The sequence below is a fragment of the Manis javanica genome, chromosome 12 (genome assembly GCF_040802235.1).
Source record: "Manis javanica isolate MJ-LG chromosome 12, MJ_LKY, whole genome shotgun sequence".
Lineage (NCBI taxonomy): Eukaryota > Metazoa > Chordata > Mammalia > Pholidota > Manidae > Manis > Manis javanica.
Window position 1 is genome coordinate 95,813,117 of NC_133167.1, and position 23,490 is coordinate 95,836,606.

Below are 23,490 nucleotides of genomic sequence, written 5' to 3' on the forward strand. Positions count from 1 at the left end.
TTAAGACAGCGCTGTGGAAGGAGGTGTCCAGGTGTTCTCAGACTGGTGTTCTTGGGTAAAAGTTGCTTTAGACTACCATTTCAAAACCTGGTAAGGCATTCCCTCTCTGTCTTTCAGGAAAACATTTATTTGGATTTATCTGCCCAGAGTCAGGGGATTTTGTTTGGCCCTGATCAGCGCCAAGTTCCAGAGTAATAGGTTGCACAAACACTAACGTAGCTGACCACTGGCACTCTTATGGGGCCTTCTCAATCTAAAACCCCACATGTTTGGGGCCAAACCCATTTTTTAAAAATGTTTCGTAAATATAATGTAAAATTTCCCAGAGATAATTTGGAATTGCAGTGAGTACTGGGGGAATTCTGGACATTAGCAGTATGCTTATTTGATGGTTCACTTAGAATGAAAGGGAAAAAAACATTCATGAGGATATTGTCTGGACTACAAAAGAGATATTATTTTATTTGATGTAGAAGACTCCTCTTCTGTTCTATCTCTATACGTCAGTACATCAGGGTTCCACAATCCCTGGCTTTTAAATCGTCTAGCTTGATAAAGTTGTCAAGAATCTCTCTGTCTTGTGTGTGTGTGTGTGCGTGTGTGTGTGTAAATGGGTTAAATGGGTTTTCCTGAATCTAAACTTGTCTTTCTACTGAATGCTAGAGTTACAAACAAGAAGAGGAAGACAGATTTCTAAGATGCTGTGGAGGCAGAATAACTTGGAAACTGAATATGGGTGGTAGCATGGCTGGGCAGAATGAGAAAAGGTAATTAACAACATGGTGGCACCATTAATTACAATAAAGAATTTAAGACAAGTTTGGGGAGGAAGGGGCAGATGATAAATTTTGATTATGTTGAGTATATCTCAATATAGATGTTTAGTTGATATAGACCTTAAATTCACTTGTCTGCAAATATACCAAAGTGAAGGCCACTCTCACAGTTTGCAAGGAAAAAGCAAGTAGCTCTTTATTCTTTTGGGAGTGGTGGCTGTATGGGCAAAAAGGTGCACATAAAAGTGAGAGATTGAAAGCCCAGGAGGTAGATTTATTTGTAAATTCCTTTTTTAAGAAGGCAGCATAGCAGAGTATATAATAATGGCTATGGAGCTAGACTGCCAAAGTTCACATTCCTGCCTTTTCTTGTTATATGACTGAGTGAGAGCTTCTGGCCTTCATTTATCTGAAAATTGTTCTAACAGGACTTATCTGATGAGACTGTTGGGGAGCAGGAGTTCTTCATCTGGAGTCCATGAAATTTCAGGGCATTGGTGTGCCTTGAATTGAAAAAAATTTAACCTTATTTCTATCATTCTCTTAAGAAAAGCTTTGCTTTTTCAATAATGAAGGCAGAGAACAAACCATGGCAGCGTTAGCAGTACATATGGCTTTATTTCCTGTAAAAATTGCCAGCATTTCTTACCACAGTCCAATGGTAGCAGATATTTTGAAGTATTATCATCACTACTGCAAAATTACCCTATTTGTTAGAATTGTCACTAGAAATGCTGCTAGATCATGTGATTGCAGAATTTGTTTACATCCCTCATGCCACTTAGCTGGCCAACCATCTCACAATTCCGTGCCTCTTAGTCAATCATAATCACATTGAGAAGTGTAAATGTGTGTATGTTGATTCTCACTTCTGCCTTGCTTTCTAGCATTCCCAAAATGTTTGCTGACCACCAGGTGAAAGGTGATTGTTTCAGTTAATAGTATTTAATTGTAAGTGATTCCTTTATAACTATGATTTTAATTTATGTTTTACTATTTTAAGACTGGGTCAGTTGGCTTCATTAGACTATCAAAAGTGTTCATGATACAGTTAATGAAGAAATCATGGGTAGAGGAAATAAAGGGTACATATGAGGCACTAGAACACTTCCTGGCCTCTATCAAACATTCAGGTCTGCTGCAATTCTTTAAATGTTCACAGGTCAGCAGCTCAATTAAGTCGTACTTAGTTTTGCGTTCAGAATGTCTAGTACAGCGCTCTGCCCTTTGGCTCTCGTGAATGCTGAATGAATGAAGAAAGGAAGTGATGTGTGGGTTGCTCCCTGGGCCCCTCCGGTGCGGCTGCAAGGAACAGCTGTGAAGTTGTGGGCGGCTTCTATGCATCCAGGGGACTCTGGATTATGTCGCAGGGCTTCAGAGGGCACAGTGTGTTTGCCATAGCTGTGTCCCCCCCAAAATGACCCAATGGTAAGGGAGATGGCCTTTGGCTCAGTGGGGCTAGTTTCTTAAAGATCTCCTGTATCATCCAAGGCGGCAGTTAAGTTTGTCTGAGGCTCCAGGTGAAGTGTGAGACTAACAGGTCCCTCGCAAATTCCTGGGACCTAGCTAGTGTCAGGAGCAGGGCGGGGCTGGGGTAAGGTCGGCGAGGAGCCCCGTCATCTCCCCGCCGCGCGAGCGCCGCACGCGCGCCCAGCCCCTCGCCACGCCCACTTCCTGCCCCTTCGCGGGCTTTCCCAGGTCCCCTCTCCCGGTGAACCGGATGCTCAGGCAGTTTCCTCTCCGCGTCCTCTGCGGCTGCCCGGGTGCCTGGCGTCGCCGCGGGAACCCACGAGGGCTCAGGCGGGGGCTCCCGGCGGCGGGTCCGCAGGTGTAGACGCCGGGAGGAGCTGGGCGCCCACGGCTACCGAGCGTGGAGGAGACACTGCCCTGCGGCGATGGGGGCCAGGGGCGCTCCTTCACGCCGGAGGCAGGCGGGGCGGCGGCTGCGGTACCTGCCCACCGGGAGCTTTCCCTTTCTCCTCCTCCTGCTGCTCCTCTGCATCCAGCTCGGGGGAGGACAGAAGAAGAAGGAGGTAGAGCGGTTCCCCTTGTCCTTCCTTGGCGGGCTGGGGCGGGCCGCGTGGCCAGACAGCGTCGCCGCGTTGCTAGGCAGCCGGGCCGCGGGGCAGGAGCGGAACCCGTGCGCTACCTTTGCGCGAGTCCTTTGGGCCCCAGAGTCTCAGGTGTGGGGTGAGCTCAGCGCTTTTTCGTCAACAGCCATGAGGCATCCCCTAGACTCTGCTGCTCAGCACAACACACCTTTCAGTCCGGGGGCGCTTTGATCTCGGAGGCCGAGCTTTCAGGCCCTGGAGTGAGTAAAAGGTGTCCTGGATGTGAAAATACGCTTTAGGTGTATTTGCAAACCTATGCCCGTTACCCAGCTCTCCTTGTTACCCGTTTCAAAATGCAATAGAGCATGCTGAGTATGTTTTAAGTTATTCTGTCTTCTTAACTATGCTTTTAAAGTTGTGTTTGTTTTTCTTTCTGTTGAACTCAGTGTATGATTGTGAGAATAACCTCACATTACGTTGTGCGTGAGTGTGAGGTTTAGATCACCTGATTTCAATCTTCTAATAACTTTGATGAGGGCGAGGTCGTTGAAGTGACTTGTTTTTAACGAAGCGTTGTGAATATCAATTCGGTTCACCTGGGAGAGTCAGTCAAGGAGGATCAGAAAAAAGTTGTTTTAGAAATGTAAGGTCCTAATTTGTACGTCGTTTTAATAAGAATATTCTCTCTACACAGTTCAAGATGGTTTTTCCAGGTGAAGTTCTACACACATGTGGCTCAAAATCTTACTCGGGTTTAAAACACTCCACAACTTCCTTTCTAGCCTTTGAGTGAAAAAACAGCCTCATAAGCAAAGTAATTCTTTGTCTCTTTCTCTTTATTCTTTTCCTGGAACAACTCTGAATTCAATATTATTAACTTCTTCTCTTTAGCTTTTTTGTTTTAACATAAAAGTAGGCCAGAGAAAATTCTTGGGGGAATTCTGGTAAGAGGTTTAGAGAAGCACCGCAGTTAACACTGTATTTACAAATATATATTAAAGATGTATTTTCTAGCATTTGGTATATTTGTATACCACTTTTCAAGAGTTTTAGATTTCATAGTTTTTTGTGAGAAAGGACATTCAGAAGTAGTGCTGTTTTTGTTACTGTTTTTGTTCTTTGTAGATTACCAGATTAGAAAGCAATAAAAAACCATGGGAAACTCCATGGAAATTCTGATGTTTTCTGTCTAGAAAGATCCCTGTGACCACAGTAACTTTCAGTTGAAAGCAAAAACTCCCAAAAAGAGGTCTAAAAAGTGTTTTTCTTCAAAGCATCTTAGCAACTGCAATTGTAAGGCTACTTTAACATGTGAAAATATTTGTTGTTTTAATATAATTATAAATTATGATAGCGTCTGTTTCCACTAAAAATGAAATGTGGTACTTTTCTAGGAGTATTCCTGGGTTGTTTTCATCATATGGGGCTTTCTTCTTGCTGTGTTTAGAACCTGATTCCCATTGACCCAGAAAATACAGCAGTTGGAACTTAATTTCTATAGTAAATATTACTGACATAAGTACCAGAGTATTTGGCATGAACGGTATATTCCTTCCTTCTGCGGAGGCCAGATTTAAATGTAATGTAGAGCGTGAAATCAGGAATGGACTTTTCAGTTGCTTTTAAAAAAAGTAATAGTTATGGCAGTAATAGTTACCACCGTGTTTTTGAGTCAGACAGATGGTCCATTTACAACTCAACTCCTATCTAATTGTATGATATCAGGCAAACCACTTAATTCCCTGAATTTTAGTTTATTTATTTTAAAATACAGATATAAAACCTACATCTCAGGATTGTCATTGGGATTAAATAAGACTGTGTCTATCAGTGTTTAGTGCAATGTCTATAGCATGTCAAATGATCAGTAATTGTAGCCATTATTATGTGTTCCTCATTTGAATGAAGCATTAGACATGATGAGACCCTAAAATGTAATAAAAACATTAAAAAAATTTTTTGCTAATTAAGTCAACTTTAGAATCATTGCAAATTATAAAGTTACTGGAATAAATTGTCTATTACCTATTAGCTGAGCTTTCCAAACTCTTACATTGTTTGAGAACTTCCCAGGAGGAGATTTTGCATCGTGGTGGAATTGGTGTTATTCATGGATTTGTGTGTGTGTATGTGTCTGCATATGTTGTACATATCTGTTTCTTTAGGAAGACATTTTCATTCATTAAAAAATAGTTTTGTTATAGTCTCTATTTAAGAATATAGTCAAGAGTAGGCCAAAAAATTGGAGATTTTTATAGTCACTTTCCTTAATTACAATGAAGACAATCATTAAAAACAAATATTTGGATCATTACGCATGTTAAGTGATGAGTTTGTGGATTTGCATTTCTAGTGCATCATGCATTTCTTTTATTGTGACAGTTTCTGTTTCTTACATCATTAACACTTATCAGTTAATCAGCTTCAGTTAGAATTGTTTTAATGACCTCTTCTGATAATATAAAAAGAGCTCAAATGCTGTAATTCTTTCCAGTGGACTTACTGACTTTGCCGTCATCAAAAGTAGGTATTATAATTTACATTTTCAGCAAAGAAAATGTTAGCTAATAGTCTCTGACATGTAGATGACAATGAACATGCAATACGAAAAATTGAGCAGCTTATAATTATTTTTTCAGAGAGAATATGGTTACCTAAGTGAAATGAAATATTTCTATTCTGACATCTGTATGTCAGAAGCAAAACATTAATGTTTTTAAGCACATTTTACACTGAGATGTATGTATCCAGTTATTTGTTAGTGGCATAGTCATGGGATAGAGACTTTACATTCTTAGAAAGTGACAGAAAGGGAGAGGATGGAGCTAAGCAATGGAATTTTACCTTTCAGCAAAGAAATTAAGTGAAGTTTGTAAACATATGAGCAGACCTTTAAGAAATGCGTAGTAATTATACATTGACGCATAGGGAGATTATGCTGATGTCAGGCAGCTGTTTCATAGAGGCTAGACTTTGTGCACAGTAATTCCTTGAAGAGTGGTTGGAAATGACATTCTTCTTTCAGGAGCCAAAACTCCTTGCCAAGAACTGTGAAGGCTTAGCCTGCTGCAGTTTCACTGATGATGGCAGAAGGCATGGGATTCCTGGGTCACAGGTGGACGGTTTAGTACAGCAGTAGACTCGCCGGAGTGTCAGCATTTGTGCTGATGATGCAGGCCAGGTGACACCTGCAAATGTCAGGAGTTTTGTAGCAGAAGACGAACTTGGAGTTCAGGGAACTAATACTTTTTATAATGGGCAGTAAGCTTGTTTGACCTCTGCACTAGAGAGAGACATTATCTTTATTAAGCTGGAAAGTAAACAAACCTGTGTTTAGGATACTGGCTTGTAAGGCTGTGTGATATATGCAAACATCCTTGAAAAGATGGTCCAGAATAAAGTCAGTCAATACTTCTGCTTGCAAATTCAGTAGAAATGCTTGAAAAATAGTTTTTCTAAGAGACACTAACTTTGTCAAAAGGGAACATTTCAGAATATTTACCTCATACATATACCACCACCATGTTCTCTCCCTGTGTGTATTCTGTTCTACCTGGAAGACACAGAGAGGAAAGAATGGAAACATGTAACTGAAGCCACAGATTCAACAGCTGTTTTAACTTTTTGCCACATATAATTCTGCATTTTCTCTTTAGTGTTCTCTTAAGTTTTCCTAAATACTTAGTATTTCTCTTAAATATTCAGTGAGTTTGGATGTGTGATGATCTGTATGTCTGAAACTGACATTGGCTACCTTAGTAAGCTCTGGGGTTTACTTGGTGTATCAGACTATGTTATGATTGTTTCTTTCCATAAAACTTCCTCCTGGAGCCTCATGTTAATCCCATCAAATAGATGATTTACCTTTGGCTAAGTATAGGAGTGACTGTGTCTGCTGGCCAGAGAACAGGCAGATGATGAGCAAATGTGTATTGGTTATATAATGTTAACGTTTTGCATATGTGTGTGTGCATGTGAGCGTATGTGCATGTAAGCATGTATGCAGATCAAATAAGTAATAGTATATCCTCTATCCAGTTATGTTTTTTTCCATTTCTCCATATGTGCAGCTTTCACACTGAGCATATCTGAAAGAGGACTCTACCCCTTCCCCCTGCCCCTCTGGCCCATCTGTTTTCTCATTGCTGTTAACAGTGCTGTTTAATGGGGAACAATTTTTAACATCCTCGAACCTCATTTTTTAAGTAATTGTTAGCCAGTATAACTTCTCTTTGTAATTTTTATCTTGTATTTTGCTCATTGTACATGAGAGGCGGGCTTCACATAATTTCCTGGGGAGTTGTGCATGGATTTAAAGGGAAATCTTGCAATAACAGGATTCCTCTATTATACATAGGTACGTAAATATATTTAGTTTGAGTATTAAAACCTCCAAAATGTTATTCAGAAAATAGCTAATACAGTTTTTCATAAAAGTTGATATCTTTGTCTGCCTGCCTGCCTGCTTGCCTAGTTGTCTCTATTTTTATTTAATACCAGAATAAAAGGCAAAGTGAGCGTATCGAGTGCTTCAAATACTATGACAGAAATCTTGACATAGGAGAATAGCATCCTGAAGCCATTAAGGAACTGAAAGAAATGAAGAATAAAAGGAAGTCTTTACTAGCATATTTATTATTACAGTTTTGATTAATCATATAAAGATACCCAACTAGTTTGGCATTTGGGGATAAGAAGAAATTTTCTGTGACTATTACATGAGAGCTCAACTACCTTTTATGACAAGGGGCACTTGAGAATAGATAGATTAGATGAATTGTGGTATTGATGTTATTAAATGGAACTGTTTATTTTAGAAGTGTATTTTTAGACATGGCTTAATATGTTGTCAATCAACCCAATATGTAGAAATATTTTGGTTCAGAGTTTTCTCTGCTTGGAAACAAAGCAGACCATTGGAAACTTCATACAGGTTTTGTAGTAAAACTTAAGGTACAGAACTGATGATAAATTGTGGAATCTGTTTACCATTCATGTTAAATATTAAGTTGAATGATATATCTTAGTATAATTCATTCACTTTAACAAACTTGGAAGTGGGAAGTAAGACTAAATTATATCAGGAAATGGGGAAAAATAGTCATAAGAGAGCAGATAGAAGTTCGAAAGCCAGGCATTTTGCACAGATTCTATATAAACTTCATAGTATCTCTGCATGGATTGTTGCAGACAGTTTTGTTTGCCTTACCTTTGGTTTGATTTAAATATTAGGAGAAATTGGGATTGTTCCAAGCCCCAAGCATTTTATTAGGCAAAGATTATCATGATTGTCCAGTACCTTGCAAATTACTGGTTTAGGACTGAACACGTGGTACAAGTAGGCGGGGCTTTTGGCTAGTTCCCTCCTTCCTCATAAAGGATACAGTGAGGATGAATGTGGGTATGTGTATGAGAATGTGATGCTTAAGTTGCTGAACCCCTCTTGTAACCTGAAAATGCAAGCCTGAGGGCAAAACCACCAAGTTCGGGCTGGCAGGCAGAAAACTGGGAAGGGTGTGGGTACTCAGTGACATGACTGAACTGGCCTTACTGTTGCTGTGGCCGTGGACGCCTTGCTTTGTGAATTAGTACATTTCCTTGTTGTTTAAGCCATTTTTGAATTGGATTTCTGGTATATCTGTATTTAAAGGCATCCTACTGAGGAAGGTCATCTTGGATTAAGGACTTTACCTATGATTCTACGCTTCTAGTAACTTAAAAATTACCTAGCTATCTGCCCCTCTTTGTCAACTAGATATTAAATAATAGGAGATGATAAGTCTATAGAGCTCTTCCTGATCTTTGAGTATCAGTGGTCCGTATTAGATGAAATCTGTATGTGTTTTGGTGTCTTTGGAATGAATTTCCATGTGTTCCATTTACTAAATTGCCATTGTTTTCATTGTATGGATTGAAATTCTCAATTTAAATGTAATTTGTCCAAATAAATTATAGGAAAGAAGTTGGGAATAAATTTATTATGTGCCTTGAAAGCTCTTAGCCCAAGGACGAAGTGGAAGAATCCGTTATGACTCAGATACATTTGCTGTCTGCTGTATTCTATGTGAATACTTTAAAAATACTCATTTCTTTTCCTTTAGTGTAATGGATTGGTGTGTAGTTTCATTTTAAAGACATAACAAATAAAATATAGGAAGATACTTCAATTTCAAAAATGTTCATATTTTAATAATGTTGTTTTGGTTAACATTGGAGTTAAGATTTAGTAAAAGAAAAATTTGGAGGAGAGTTTTGTGCAATGCAGATGGGTCCATGTTCTTTAAGAGCTGGAATTTTCACAGGGAATAAGGGATTATTCTCATACGTGTGAGAGGAGTGGGTGTGCTGTATCTTGCTGTTGTTTCCTGTACATTTTTCCTCTTGGAGATTTTATGGGGAGAAAGTGGCTGAGTCAAGGTACAACACTGTCATAACTGTTCTGTAGTTCAACGTAGCGTCCTGTTGATGGCTACGTGAGTCACCTGCTCTGGTGTCAGAGCATATTCCGAATCATAGGGTAGAGTCACTGTAGATGTGGTGTTTTCTGTCTGTGTGTATGGAGGGGTGTTGTGTTGTTTTTTGTTTTTTTGTTAAGAGTGCATTATAGATGTTAGAGCAGGAAAATCAGGTTTCTGGCTAAAAACCAAAGTACAGAGTAGAAATTAGGTTTTCTGCCACCAGAGTTTATATTTCTATATATCCATGCTCAGTTATACTGTTAGGTTCTTTATTTTTTCTTCCCCTTTACTACTTTGATGAGACAATCCCTTTTTCTGTTTTTCCATAGCTGATGTTTTATGAACTGTGTCTTCATGGGTACTTGTTTTTTAAACCCTAAAACAAAGATTTGGCAGATGTAAAGCAAACCTACTAATACTGCTTAGACTTGACCCTTCTCTCTGAGAGCATAGTTTACATTTATGTTCAGGCCATCTGTATATTCTTAAAACTGATTTAAATAAAATAGACTAAGGAAAGCCTACATCCTAAGAGTTAGAACTCTATAACCTACATGGGTGAAGAAAGTATGAGAGTATGTTTCTTCCCATTTTTCTTCCAAAACCTGTGCCTCCTACAATCCTGAAAACTAACTGAAGCAATTTCATGCATCTCTGTGCCAAAACCAGAAATCTGGGCACGTTTCATTTAGTCTCAAACCTTTACTCACTTGTGACATTTTTTTGCCGTCTTCTTCCCCCACCCCAGCTAACGGTATCCCGAGACTTCTCTGACCAGTGTTGTCTTTGAGGAGTGGGGTTGTGTGTGGACGGAACACACAGGGCCCTTAGGGTGCCCACAGGCCAGTTGGGGGAATCAGTGGGTGATGCTTTCTGGGTGGTTTCTATGCAGGCTTCCTGATGGAATACGCCAGATAGCAAGGATCGCTTCCTTTTACCCTTCCTGTAACTCCGGGGGGAAAATCCTGGTCAAATACTTTTGAAACCAAAATTAGTCAAAGGGAGACAAGCAGTCGTCCACTTCTGTTCCCCTGTGTCTCTCACAACCAGGTTGAAAGAAGCTTTCACCCAACCTTTCCAGACTAGATAAGCCCTTACTTGCCCTAGTAATTACTTATTATTATTGTTTTTATTAAGGAATCATTAATATACAGTCTTATGCTCCAGTTTCACATGAGCAACATTGTGGTTGCTACATTACCCCTATTATCAAGTCCCCCCCCCCCACATACCTCTAGAGTAACTGCCCCATCAGCATAGTAATTACTTACTGGTATGGAAATGGACTGCTACTCTCCATCCCCTGGAAGCACCCATTTATGGAGATGCACTAAAGCCAGGTGAAAGATTCTGGAAATATTTCAGTTTTACCCACACTCCTGAACAACATTACCAATATCTTTTTTTTTTTTTTTTTTTGAGAGGGTACCTCATATTTATTGATCAAATGGTTGTTAACAACAATAAAATTCTGTATAGGGGAGTCAATGCTCAATGCACAATCATTAATCCATCTCAAGCCTAATTCTCATCAGTCTCCAATCTTCTGAAGCATAATGAACAAGTTCTTATATGGTGAACAAATTCTTACATAGTGAATAAGTTCTTACATGGTGAACAGTACAAGGGCAGTCATCACAGAAACTTTCGGTTTTGATCACGCATTATGAACTGTAAACAATCACGTCAGATATGAATATTCGTTTGATTTTTATACTTGGTTTATATGTGGATCCCACATTTCTCCCTTTATTATTATTATTATTTTTATTTTTTATAATATGCTGAAGTGGTAGGTAGATGCAAGATAAAGGTAAAAAACATAGTTTAGTGTTGTAAGAGAGGAATTGTAGATGATCAGGTGTGTGCCTGTAGACTATGTGTTAATCCGAGCTAGACAAGGGCATTAAAACATCCACGGATGCAGAAGATTTCTCTCAAAACAGGGGGGGTGAGGTTCTAAGCTTCACCACTGTTGATCCCCAATTTCTCACCTGATGGCCCCCCTGCGACTGTGCCTGTCATAGGTTGTTCCTCCCTTGAGGAATCTTACCCGTCTCTGGCTAACCAGTCATCTTCCGGGGCCATACAGGGAAATGTACAGTTGGTAAGTGAGAGAGAAGCCTTATTGTTTGAAAAGGTTAGTTTTTTACTTCTTTGCATATTTATGCCCTGTGCTTCTATGCCCAGCATTTGTCTTGAGGTGTCTTTACCACTTGGAAGAATTGTGATACACGGTAAATTCGATATGAGGCACGAATTCTATTTAGGGGTTGTAATTAGGAAGGAAGAAGAAAAGCTACAGAAGTAGCAGGCGGAAGAAAACCTGGGAAGATTATTTCTTTGACGTATCTTCTTGTAGAGTAACTTAAGCACGTATAGGTTTTAAACTACTAACTAACTTGCGCACACATATTAACATAATAGGAATACAGTTACATAAACAAAGCAGATCTATAATTACCAGCCATCTCCAGTGAAGCCAAGAAAACTAGTTAGGCCCCCTAGGCATTTGTGAAAATTTGTCTATGATATGATGGATATTGTCCAACTGTACTTGAACAGTCTGAGAGAAATCAGACAAATTAAAGCAGCCCATTTCTGGAAACTGTTCACATCCCATATGTTCTTTTAACCGTAGATAGTCTGTAGTTGTAAGATTTTGGAGCGCTACAACTTGCACTTCTCCTATTTCTTGGTTGAGTTCCAACAGTATAGATCCAGTCAAATTTGTTGTTTTACTGTATGCACAGGCCAGCTTAGATATCTCCTTCTTCATTCCAATGGCAAGTCCAGGAAATGGTGGGATGGATGCAGCTACAACTGCAGCATCGCCTGCATCTTTGTGGAGGTTTTTTGATGATCATCTTCTGGTATGAGTCTTCCAGAGAGTGCTGATGTTGGAAGTTCTTCATATCGTATCTTAGTTCATTTTCTGGGTAGCCAAATTAGGCTTTCATCCTCTGTATGAACACAAACAGACCCTTTGCCCACACTTTGATATGCCCTTTATACCATTGTGTAGAACTCATTGGAGGTCACCACACAGGAACAGCCTTTTTTTTTTTATTAAAAGAATGGAATATTATCAGAAAAGTGTACCTCCATAGCCGATCATCTGACACCCTTTAAGTGATCAAAATTAAGGATATTTAAAGCATGCGTTAATCTTTGATTTACCATTAGTTTTATCCTATCAAGGAGTAATCCCCCTTTTCTTTCTTTCTTTCTTTCTTTCTTTCTTTCTTTCTTTCTTTCTTTCTTTCTTTCTTTCTTTCTTTCTTTCTTTCTTTCTTTCTTTCTTTCTTCCTTTCTTCCTTTCTTCCTTTCTTCCTTTCTTCCTTTCTTCCTTTCTTCCTTTCTTCCTTTCTTCCTTTTCTTCCTTCCTTTCTTCCTTTCTTCCTTCCTTTCCTTCCCTTTCTTCCTTTCTTCCTTTCTTCCTTTCTTCCTTTCTTCCTTTCTTCCTTTCTTCCTTTCTTTCCCTTTCTTCCTTTTCCCTTTCTTCCTTTCTTCCTTTCTTCCTTCCTTTCTTCCTTTCTTCCTTTCTTCCTTTCTTCCTTTCTTCCTTTCTTCCTTTCTTCCTTTCTTCCTTTCTTCCTTTCTTCCTTCCTTTCTTCCTTTCTTCCTTTCTTCCTTTCTTCCTTTCTTCCTTTCTTCCTTTCTTCCTTTCTTCCTTTCTTCCTTTCTTCCTTTCTTCCTTTCTTCCTTTCTTCCTTTCTTCCTTTCCTTCCTCCCTTCCTCCCTTCCTCCCTTCCTCCCTTCCTCCCTTCCTCCCTTCCTCCCTTCCTTCCTTCCTTCCTCCTTCCTTCCTTCCTTCCTTCCTTCCTTCCTTCCTTCCTTCCTTCCTTCCTTCCTTCCTTCCTTCCTTCCTTCCTTCCTTCCTTTTCTTTTTTTTAAATCTTTAATCTACACTTACCTGAAGAATACTATGTTTACTAGGCTCTCCCCTATACCAGGTCCCCCCTATAAACCACATTACAGTCACTGTCCATCAGCATAGCAAAATGTTGTAGAGTCACTACTTGTCCTCTCTGTGTTGTACAGCCCTCCCCTTTCTCCCTCCCCTCTCATGCATGCTTATCTTAATACCCCCTTACTTCTTCCCCCCCCTTATCCCTCCCTGCCCATCCATCCTCCCCAGTCCCTTTCCCTTTGGTACCTGTTAGTGCATTTTTGGGTTCTGTAATTCCGCTGCTGTTTTGTTCCTTCAATTTTTCCTTTGTTCTTATACTCCTCAGATGAGTGAAATCATTTGGTATTTCTCTTTCTCCACTTTGCTTATTTCACTGAGCATAATACCCTCCAGCTCCATCCATGTTGCTGCAAATGGTAGGATTTGCCCTCTTCTTATGGCTGAGTAGTATTCCATTGTGTATATATACCACATCTTCTTTATCCATTCATCTATTGATGGACATTTAGGTTGCTTCCAATTCTTGGCAACTGTAAATAGTGCTTGCGATAAACATAGGGGTGCATCTGTCTTTCTCAAACTTGATTACTGCGTTCTTAGGGTAAATTCCTAGGAGTGCAATTCCTGGGTCAAATGGTAAGTCTGTTTCGAGCATTTTGATGAACCTCCATACTGCTTTCACAATGGCTGAATTAATTTACATTCCCACCAGCAGTGTAGGAGGGTTCCCCTTTCTCCACAGCCTCGCCAACATTGTTGTTGTTTGTCTTTTGGATGGCAGCCACCCTTACTGGTGTGAGATGATACCTCATTGTAGTTTTAATTTGCATTTCTCTGATAATTAGCGATGTGGAGCATCATTGCATGTGTCTGTTGGCCATCTGTCTTTCTTTTTTGGAGAACCGTCTGTTCAGTTCCTCTGCCCATTTTTTAATTGGGTAATTTGTTTTTTGTTTGTTGAGGCGTGTGAGCTCTTTATATATTCTGGACGTCCAGCCTTTATCGGATCTGTCATTTTCAGATATATTCTCCCATACCGTAGGGTTCCTTTTTGTTCTATTGATGGTGTCTTTTGCTGTACAGAAGCTTTTCAGCTTAATATAGTCCCAACTGTTCATTTTTGCTGTTGTTTTCCTTGCCCAGGGAGATATGTTCAAGAAGAGGTCACTCATGTTTATGTCTAAGAGTTTTTTCCTATGTTTTTTCCCAAGAGTTTAATGGTTTCATGACTTCCATTCAGGTCTTTGATCCATTTTGAGTTTACTTTTGTATATGGGGTTAGACAATGGTCCAGTTTCATTCTCCTACATGTAGCTGTCCAGTTTTGCCAGCACCATCTGTTGAAGAGACTGTCATTTTGCCATTGTATGCCCATGGCTCCTTTATTAAATATTAATTGACCACATATGTTTGGGTTAATTTCTGGAGTCTCTGATCTGTTCCACTGGTCTGTGGCTCTGTTCTTGTGCCAGTACCAAGTTGTCTTGATTACTATGGCTTTATAGTAGAGCTTGAAGTTGGGGAGTGAGATCCTCCCTACTTTATTCTTCTTTCTCAGGATTGCTTTGGCTATTTGGGGCCTTTGGTGTTTCCATATGAATTTTTGAATAATTTGTTCCAGTTCATTGAAGAATGTTGCTGGTAATTTGATAGGGATTGCATCAAATATATATATTGCTTTGGGCATGGTGGCCATTTTGACGATATTAATTCTTCCTAGCCATGAGCATGGGATGAGTTTCCATTTGATAGTGTCCCCTTTAATTTCTCTTAAGAGTGACTTGTAGTTTTCAGGGTATAGGTCTTTCACTTCTTTGGTTAGTTTTATTCCTAGGTATTTTATTCTTTTTGATGCAATTGTGAATGGAATTGTTTTCCTGATTTCTCTTTCTATTGGTTCATTGTTAGTGTATAGGAAAGCCACAGATTTCTGTGTGTTAATTTTGTATCCTGCAACTTTGCTGTATTCCGATATCAGTTCTAGTAGTTTTGGAGTGGAGTCTTTAGGGTTTTTTATGTACAATATCATGTCATCTGCAAATAGTGACAGTTTAACTTCTTCCTTACCAATCTGGATTCCTTGTATTTCTTTGTTTTGTCTGATTGCCATAGCTGGGACCTCCAGTACTATGTTAAATAACAGTGGGGAGAGTGGGCATCCCTGTCTAGTTCCTGATCTCAGAGGTAAAGCTTTCAGCTTCTCGCTGTTCAGTATAATGTTGGTTTTGGGTTTATCATAAATGGCCTTCATTATGTTGCGGTACTTGCCCTCTATTCCCATTTTGCTGAGAGTTTTTATCATGAATGGATGTTGAATTTTGTCAAATGCTTTTTCAGCATCTATGGAGATGATCATGTGGTTTTTGTCTTTCTTTTTGTTGATGTGGTGGATGATGTTGATGGATTTTCGAATGTTGTACCATCCTTGCATCCCTGGGATGAATCCCACTTGGTCATGGTGTATGATCCTTTTGATATACTGTTGAATTCTGTTTGCTAATATTTTATTGAGTATTTTTGCATCTACATTCATCAGGGATATTGGTCTGTAATTTTCTTTTTTGGTGGGGTCTTTGCCTGGTTTTGGTATTGGGGTGATGTTGGCTTCATAGAATGAATTTGGGAGTGTTCCCTCCTCTTCTATTTTTTGGAACACTTTAAGGAGAATGGGTATTATGTCTTCTCTGTGTGTCTGATAAAATTCCGAGGTAAACTGTCCGGTCCCGGGGTTTTGTTCTTGGGTAGTTTTTTGATTACCATTTCAATTTCTTTGCTCGTAATTGGTTTGTTTAACTTTTGTGTTTCTTCCTTTGTCAGTCTTGGGAGGTTGTATTTTTCTAGGAAGTTGTCCATTTCTTCTAGGTTTTCCAGCTTGTTGGCATATAGGTTTTCATAGTAGTCTTTAATAATTCTTTGTATTTCTGTGGAGTCTGTCGAGATTATTCTGTTCTCATTTCTGATGCTGTTGATTTGTGTTGATTCTCTTTTTCTCTTAATAAGTTTGGCTAGAGGCTTATCTATTTTGTTTATTTTCTCAAAGAACCAGCTCTTGGTTTCGTTGATTTTTGCTAATGTTTTATTCTTCTCAATTTTGTTTATTTCTTCTCTGATCTTTATTATGTCCCTCCTTCTGCTGTCTTTAGGCCTCATTAGTTCTTCTTTTTCCAGTTTCGATAATTGTGATGTTAGTCTATTCATTTGGGATTGTTCGTCCTTCTTCAAGTGTGCCTGGATTGCTATATACTTTCCTCTTAAGTCTGCTTTCGCTGCGTCCCACGGAAGTTGGGGCATTGTGTTGTTGTTGTCATTTGTTTCTATATATTCCTTGATCTCTATTTTGATTTATTCATTGATCCATTGTTTATTTAGAAGCATGTTGTTAAGCCTCCATGTGTTTGTGAGCCTTTTTGTTTTCTTTGCAGAATTTATTTCTAGTTTTATACCTTTGTGGTCTGACATATTGGTTAGTAGAATTTCAATATTTTGAAATTTACGGAGGCTCTTTTTGTGAGCTAGTATGTGGTGTATTCTGGAGAATGTTCCATGTGCACTTGAGAAGAATGTATATCCTGTTGCTTTTGCATGTAGAGTTCTATAGATGTCTGTTAGGTCCATCTGTTCTAGTGTGTTGTTCAATGCCTGTGTGTCCTTACTTATTTTCTGCCAAGTGGATCTATCCTTTGGGGTGAGTGGTGTGTTGAAGTCTCCTAAAATGAATGCATTGCAGTCTATTTCCCTCTTTAGTTCTGTTAGTATTTGTTTCACATATGCTGGTGCTCCTGTGTTGGGTGCATATATATTTAGAATGATTATATCCTCTTGTTGGACTGAGCCCTTTATCATTATGTAGTGTCCTTCTTTATCTCTTGTTACTTTCTTTGTTTTGAAGTCTATTTTGTCTGATATTAGTACTGCAACCCCTGCTTTCTTCTCACTGTTGTTTGCCTGAAATATGTTTTTCCATCCCTTGACTTTTAGTCTGTGCTTGTCTTTGGGTTTGAGGTGAGTTTCTTGTAAGCAGCATATAGATGGGTCTTGCTTTTTTATCCATTCTATTACTCTGTGTCGTTTGATTGGTGCATTAAGTCCATTTACATGTAGGGTGACTATTGAGAGATATGTACTTATTGCCATTGCAGGCTTTAGATTCGTGGTTACCAAAGATTCAAGGTTAGCTTCTTTAGTATCTTACTGCCTAACTTAGCTCGCTTATTGAGCTGTTATGTACACTGTCTGGAGATTCTTTTCTTCTCTCCCTTCTTATTCCTCCTCTTCCATTCTTCATATGTTGTGTGTTTTGTTCTGTGCTCTTTTTAGGAGTGCTCCCATCTTGAGCAGTCCCTGTAGGATGCCCTGTAGAGGTGGTTTGTGGGAAGCAAATTCCCTCAGCTTTTGCTTGTCTGGAAATTGTTTAATTCCGCCATCATACTTAAATGATAGTCGTGCTGGATACAGTATCCTTGGTTCAAGGCCCTTCTGTTTCATTGCATTAAGTATATCATGCCATTCTCTTCTGGCCTGTAGGGTTTCTGTCGAGAAGTCTGATGTTAGCCTGATGGGTTTTCCTTTATAGGTGACCTTTTTCTCTCTAGCTGCCTTTAAAACTCTCTCCTTGTCCTTGATCCTTTCCATTTTAATTATTATGTGTCTTGGTGTTGTCCTCCTTGGATCTTTTCTGTTGGGGGTTCTGTGTATTTCCGTGGTCTGTTTGATTATTTCCTCCCCCAGTTTGGGGAAGTTTTCAGCAATTATTTCTTCAAAGAGACTTTCTATCCCTTTTCCTCTCTCTTCTTCTTCTGGTACCCCTATAATACGAATATTATTCCTTTTTGATTGGTCACATAGTTCTCTTAGTATTGTTTCGTTCCTGGAGATCCTTTTATCTCGCTCTATGTCAGCTTCTATACGTTCCTGTTCTCTGGTTTCTATTTCTTCAATGGCCTCTTGCATCTTATCTATTCTGCTCATAAATCCTTCCAGGGTTTGTTTCACTTCTGTGATCTCCTTCCTGACATCTGTGATCTCCCTCCGGACTTCATCCCATTGCTCTTGCATTTTTCTCTGCATCTCATCCCATTGCTCTTGCATTTTTCTCTGCATCTCCGTCAGCATGTTCATGATTTTTATTTTGAATTCTTTTTCAGGAAGACTGGTTAGGTCTGTCTCCTTCTCATGTGTCATCTCTGTGATCTTTGTCTGCCTGTAGTTTTGCCTTTTCATGGTGATAGAGATAGTTTGCAGAGCTGGTATGAGTGACAGCTGGAAGAGCTTCCCTTCTTGTTGGTTTGTGGCCTTCCTCTCCTGGGAGAATAGCGACCTCTAGTGGCTTGTGCTTGGCAGCTGTGCGCAGACAGGGCTTCTGCTTCCTGCCCGGTTGCTATGGAGTTTATCTCTGCTGTTGCTTTGGGCATGGCCTGGCTGGTGCTGTTCCTCCAAAATGGTGCAGCCCCGTTGGAGGGGGAGTGGCCAGGAGGCTATTTATCTCTGTAAGGGGCCTCCGTGCTCCCTGCTGCCCAGGGGGTTAAAGTGCCCAGAGATCCCCAGATTCCCTGCCTCTGGGCTAAGTGTCGTGTCCTGACCCTTTAAGACTTCCAAAAAGCACTCTCCAAACCAAAAGAACAACAGCAACAACAAAAGAAAAAAAAAATTAAATAAATAATTTTAAAAAAGGGAAAAATGCGTGATTTTCTTTGTCCTCAGGCGCCGGTCTCAGGCACCCGCCCCCTTGTCTTGCTTCCCTGTTTCCCTAGCATTGGGGTCCCTGTCCCTTTAAGGCTTCCAAAAAGCACTCGCCAAAAAAAAAAAAATAAAAGCCTCTCCTGTTTCTTTGTTCTCCGGCATCAGCCTCAGGCACCCGCTTACCAGTCCTGCCGCCCTGTTTCCCTAGTATCCAGGACCCCACGCATGCACTGTGTCTGTGCTCTTGTCCGGATGGCTGGGGCTGGGTGTTCAGCAGTCCTGGGCTCCCTCCCTGCTGACTCCTCTCCTCCTGCTGGGGGCTGGGGGGCGGGGCGCTCGGGTCCCATCCGGCCGGGGCTTGTGTCTTATCCCCTTCGCTAGGCCCTGGGTTCTCGCAGGTGTGGATGTGGTCTGGATGTTGTCCTGTGTCCTCTGGTCTCTATTTTAGGAAGAGTTGTCTTTTTTATATTTTCATAGATAAATGTGGTTTTGGGAGGAGATTTCTGCTGCTCTACCCACGCCGCCGTCTTGGCTCTGCCTCCCATTACCAACGTTTTATCTGCTGCTCTCTTGATTTCCTCCCTCATTCCAGTCATGGATATCCCCATTTAATGCTCTGGACGCTGCGAGAGAGAAACGAGTTTCTTTGGCCTCACCTCCCGCCGCTGGGGAAGCTGGTCACTCACCTGCTGGCCCCCTCTCCGCAAGAGAAATCATGGGCAAGAGGCCGTGGTGAGCCCTAAGCTGTGCCATTTTGGGAAGGGGTGATGCGCACAAAGTCAGGCTGTTCCTCTTACCTACTCCAGGCCACCCAATCTTGAGGTCTTTTTTTTTTTTTTCTGTAATGGAATGCTGGAACTTCTCTGGAAACTGGGGCTTCCATAAGGGCCCTTTCATCTTTGGGTGATTTTCGGGTCACTGTTCAGCGCTGCTCCTGGGTTGTGGTCAGGAAGGGCTACACTGGGTCATAGGCCCCTACAGTATCCCAGCCAAGGCAGAAGCCTGCTTGCCTGTTTCCCAATGCACAGATGGGCGAGACCCTCCCGGGTCCCTGGGCATGTGGGGTTGGACCCCACAGCTTCCACAAAAGTACTCTGGTTTGTGGATGGATGCTTAAGTTTTTTCGTTGAGGGGAGGGAGGGATAAAAATGACATCACATGATGCTGATGTCATTCCAGTTTCCTTCTTTTTGAAACCTTACCATAATTGGCTTTGTGACTTGACACTTAATTGGCTTAATACCAGAATGATGGTTAGCATAGATAATTACAATACCACTGTCTCCTCTACTATATAGTTTGCTATTGATTTTTATTATCATTTTTCATTAGCCCCCAACTGACATTCTGTATCATTTGGTTTCCTCCCTTTCTGGTCATTTTGCTCTCTCATTCTTTCTTATTTTACTGTTTGGTATTGTTATAATGGACTTAGAATGAGTAAAGCAGGCAATGTAAATTCTAGCCACATTGTTTATCTTTGCAAGTTTCTATTTGGACCACAATTTCTTTCTTTATAATTAAGGGATAATTCCTTGCAGAGGGTTTTGAAGGCCAAATGAAATAACATGCTAACTTCATGAAATATTAAGGGTTTATAAAAGTTCTAGAAAATGAAATATGGATCTTGTTCCTTAGATATAAACGTGCTCTTGGGCAAGTCACTTAACCTTTGAAGCATCAGTTTGTTCAAATGTAAAATGAGAGCATTCAATAGGATTAGGATTTCTGAACCTGGAGAAGTTTCCCATTGGCCCTCTGAAATTATATGTTTTTCATTTGTAGCATAAGTGGGTTTTTCTGTTGTGAACATCTGTAATGTTTATTAGATTTTTTAAAAGTTAAAAGCTATCAAATCAAACATTTGTTTAGACTCTTTCTAAATGTGTGGTTATATGAAATTTAATAGAAGAATTACTTATGGTACTTTCTCTGTAAATTAAAGGTAATTTTATGTCTGAGAGCTTGAATCATACTAACAGTTCTGTTCTGATTTGATTACAATGCCCATATCATAAAGAAGCTTAATAATTTTTAACAACTTGAGTTACACGATCCATAGAGAATAACTAAAACTCATTGTGACTGAGTGATTTAAGTTTTTTTTATTTGACTATCAAATATCAGTTAGATTTACACTTGACTTATCTTTTCCTCTTGCAAATATGTAATCTAAAATGCCACAGATTTTGTACATTGCTATAGTTTTCAAAGTACTGCATTGGTGCTGTATCTGTAGTAACTCCTGATGGACACAATGTAGAGGGTTGGTCATTTGTTTGAATACAATCCTAAGCACCGTACTGGTCTCTAGTGTTCTAAGTACATATTGACAATAGAAACAACATCATTTTATAATTTGAAGAGGAATTGGTAAGGGAAATAAGGTATTACTTTCCTTTTCTCTGTACCCCTTTTCCTTGTGAAGCTGCTTCTGTACAATTAGGTTAGCCTTATGTCATTTCTCTGCATAGATTGTAGTCTTTTTGTTTTTGCATTTTCAGAGGATTCTGTCATGTCATGGTAAGTAGGTACCTGTTCCCAGTGACCTGGCTATATTGTGTTTTACTTGTTACTCAAACCAAAACTTCTTTCGTGTGGGGACTTCCTAGTATTTTGTGTCTTGCCTTCGTAATCATACTAGAAACCCAAAGTAGGTGAGCCTTTTATTTTTTGTGATTGGCTGTTTGATAAGTATGTTGTAAATGTTTTCACATCATGTCTTTCCTTATTATTTTAAGTGGAAATAATATTTTTGAAGTAAGCAGTAAAGAATAAATAATTTGAGGGTTGTCTCTCTGAAATATGGCACATTTACTGGACAAAGGGGCCATGTTACTGATGTTTCTCTAAAATGTGATCTGTCATTCTGTTTTTTTAAACAGATATTTGTTGATGAATACTACATGTGAGACACCATGCTGGGTTTGGAGGCAGAGTGGTGAATAAGATAGCCACCTGATATCTCCTCTAGCTGATACCTCCTATAGCTCCACAGCCCAGTGAGAGATGCAGACAGAAAAACAGGCAATTAGAAGGTGTGAAAAATGTATAAACTGGGACCATTGAGTGATAAGGTGTTACGGTAGCACATTGGGGTAAGCTGAAAACTGAAGAGATGCACATAGGAAATAACCTAATGAAGGGGAGAGTGCTGTAGGCAGAAGAAATAGCACCAGAAGTATGAAAAAGCACAACAGATTCAGGGGACTCAAAGTCATTCAGTACGGCTAGGCTGAGAAAGCACAGGCTGGCAGAGGGACAGGGCTGAGGCTGGAATGGAAGTCAGAAGCAACTCCTAAAAGAGCTTGCCTGCCAGCCATGGTAAAGAATCTAGACTCGATCCTGGAATCAGTGGGAGGAACTGAAAAGTTCCGTCTCGGAGGTGAGGAGATGAGGTTTATATTGAGAAGGATTGCTCTGGCTGTGCTGTGGAAAATAGCTTGGTTGGGATGCAAGATGGGAGGAGGGGCAAGCAGTCTACTCACGAGGCTAGTGCGGAAACCAGTGTGAGAGGCAGTGATGACTTGACATAGGCTGTGGCTTTGAGAATGAAGAAAAATAACCATATTTTTGAGCTATTTAGGAGCCAGATGAGACCGTTCGTGGTAATAGATTGTGTTTTGGATAAGGTAAAATGGAGACAAGAATGACAACGATATTTATTTGTAAGAGGACTATTCTATTTACTGAATGGGAAACAGGATAAGGAAGGGATTTTGGAAGGAAGATAATATGTTCATTTTTACCATGTGAGATACCTTTGCAAATCTAAACAGAGATTTTGAGAGGCTGTAGAATGTATGGATATGTAATCTTTTGATGTGGCCTGAAGACAGAAAGGATTTGGAAATCATTAGCATAAGTGGGAGTTTATGGTGGTTAGAAGTCAGCCAGCCCGGGCATGTACAATGCAAATAGAAGAGCTCATGCACCCTCAAGAATACCACTATTTCAGTGCCCTGCAGAAGGCAAGCTTGCCGAAGAGACCAAGACTGCTACCAGAGAGCTAGGAAGAAACCAAGCAGGGTTTGGCTGTCACCAGAGACTCCCTCAAGAAGAGAGGTCACCAGTGATAAATGGTGACTACTGAGAGGCTCAATAAAAACTGTAAAGTCCTTTGGATTTAACAAGAGCAGTTTAACTGCAGTGTTAGGGTGGTCACGGGAATGTAGTGGGTTAATGAGTGAGTGGGTTACGAGGAGGTGGAGATAGCTGCGCTTCTTATCTAGCACTTTTGGGGTTAATGGGTGGAAAGTTAAGTGAGTTGAGAAGAGGCTGAAATGAAGAAAGTAACTATTTTAGAGCCAGGTGGCTGAGAAGGTAGGAGGAAGGAATGGGAATTAGAAAACTCTAGGTGGAATTGGCTTCTTTAGGAATGTAAGTAGTTCGTAGGGCTGTTTATAGAAATTTGACATGCACATGATAGCGTTGCACTTTCCCACCTTGTGAGCTCAGGCATGGTTGCATGACTTTCTTTGGCCAGTGGAATGTGAGTGATGTGTTAAGTGTCAGTTCTGGGCAGAAGCTCCAAGAGCCATTTTATGCTTTGACATATTCTCTTTTCCTCTAGCACAGTGTCTGGGAATGTTTGGCATGGTGGATGCTTATCA

The 23,490-nt window shown here is 40.1% G+C and overlaps 1 protein-coding gene across 5 annotated transcripts in view; it reads left to right on the forward strand.

The window, feature by feature from the left end:
- The first annotated feature begins 2,463 nt into the window (after positions 1–2,463).
- TUSC3 (tumor suppressor candidate 3) overlaps positions 2,464–23,490 on the forward strand; it is a 203,275-nt gene continuing 182,248 nt past the window's right edge. For 2 of the 5 annotated variants that reach the window (XR_012124008.1, XM_036997242.2), the window contains exon 1: positions 2,465–2,809. Coding sequence is in view for 3 of the 5 variants with exons in the window: in XM_036997242.2 (XP_036853137.1) it covers positions 2,672–2,809 (138 nt within the window). In the remaining 2 variants the exon portion in view is untranslated. Of the gene's footprint in view, positions 2,810–2,944; positions 3,088–23,490 lie in introns of those variants that run through there. The other 3 variants (XM_036997255.2, XM_036997244.2, XM_073219084.1) reach the window with 3 other exon arrangements.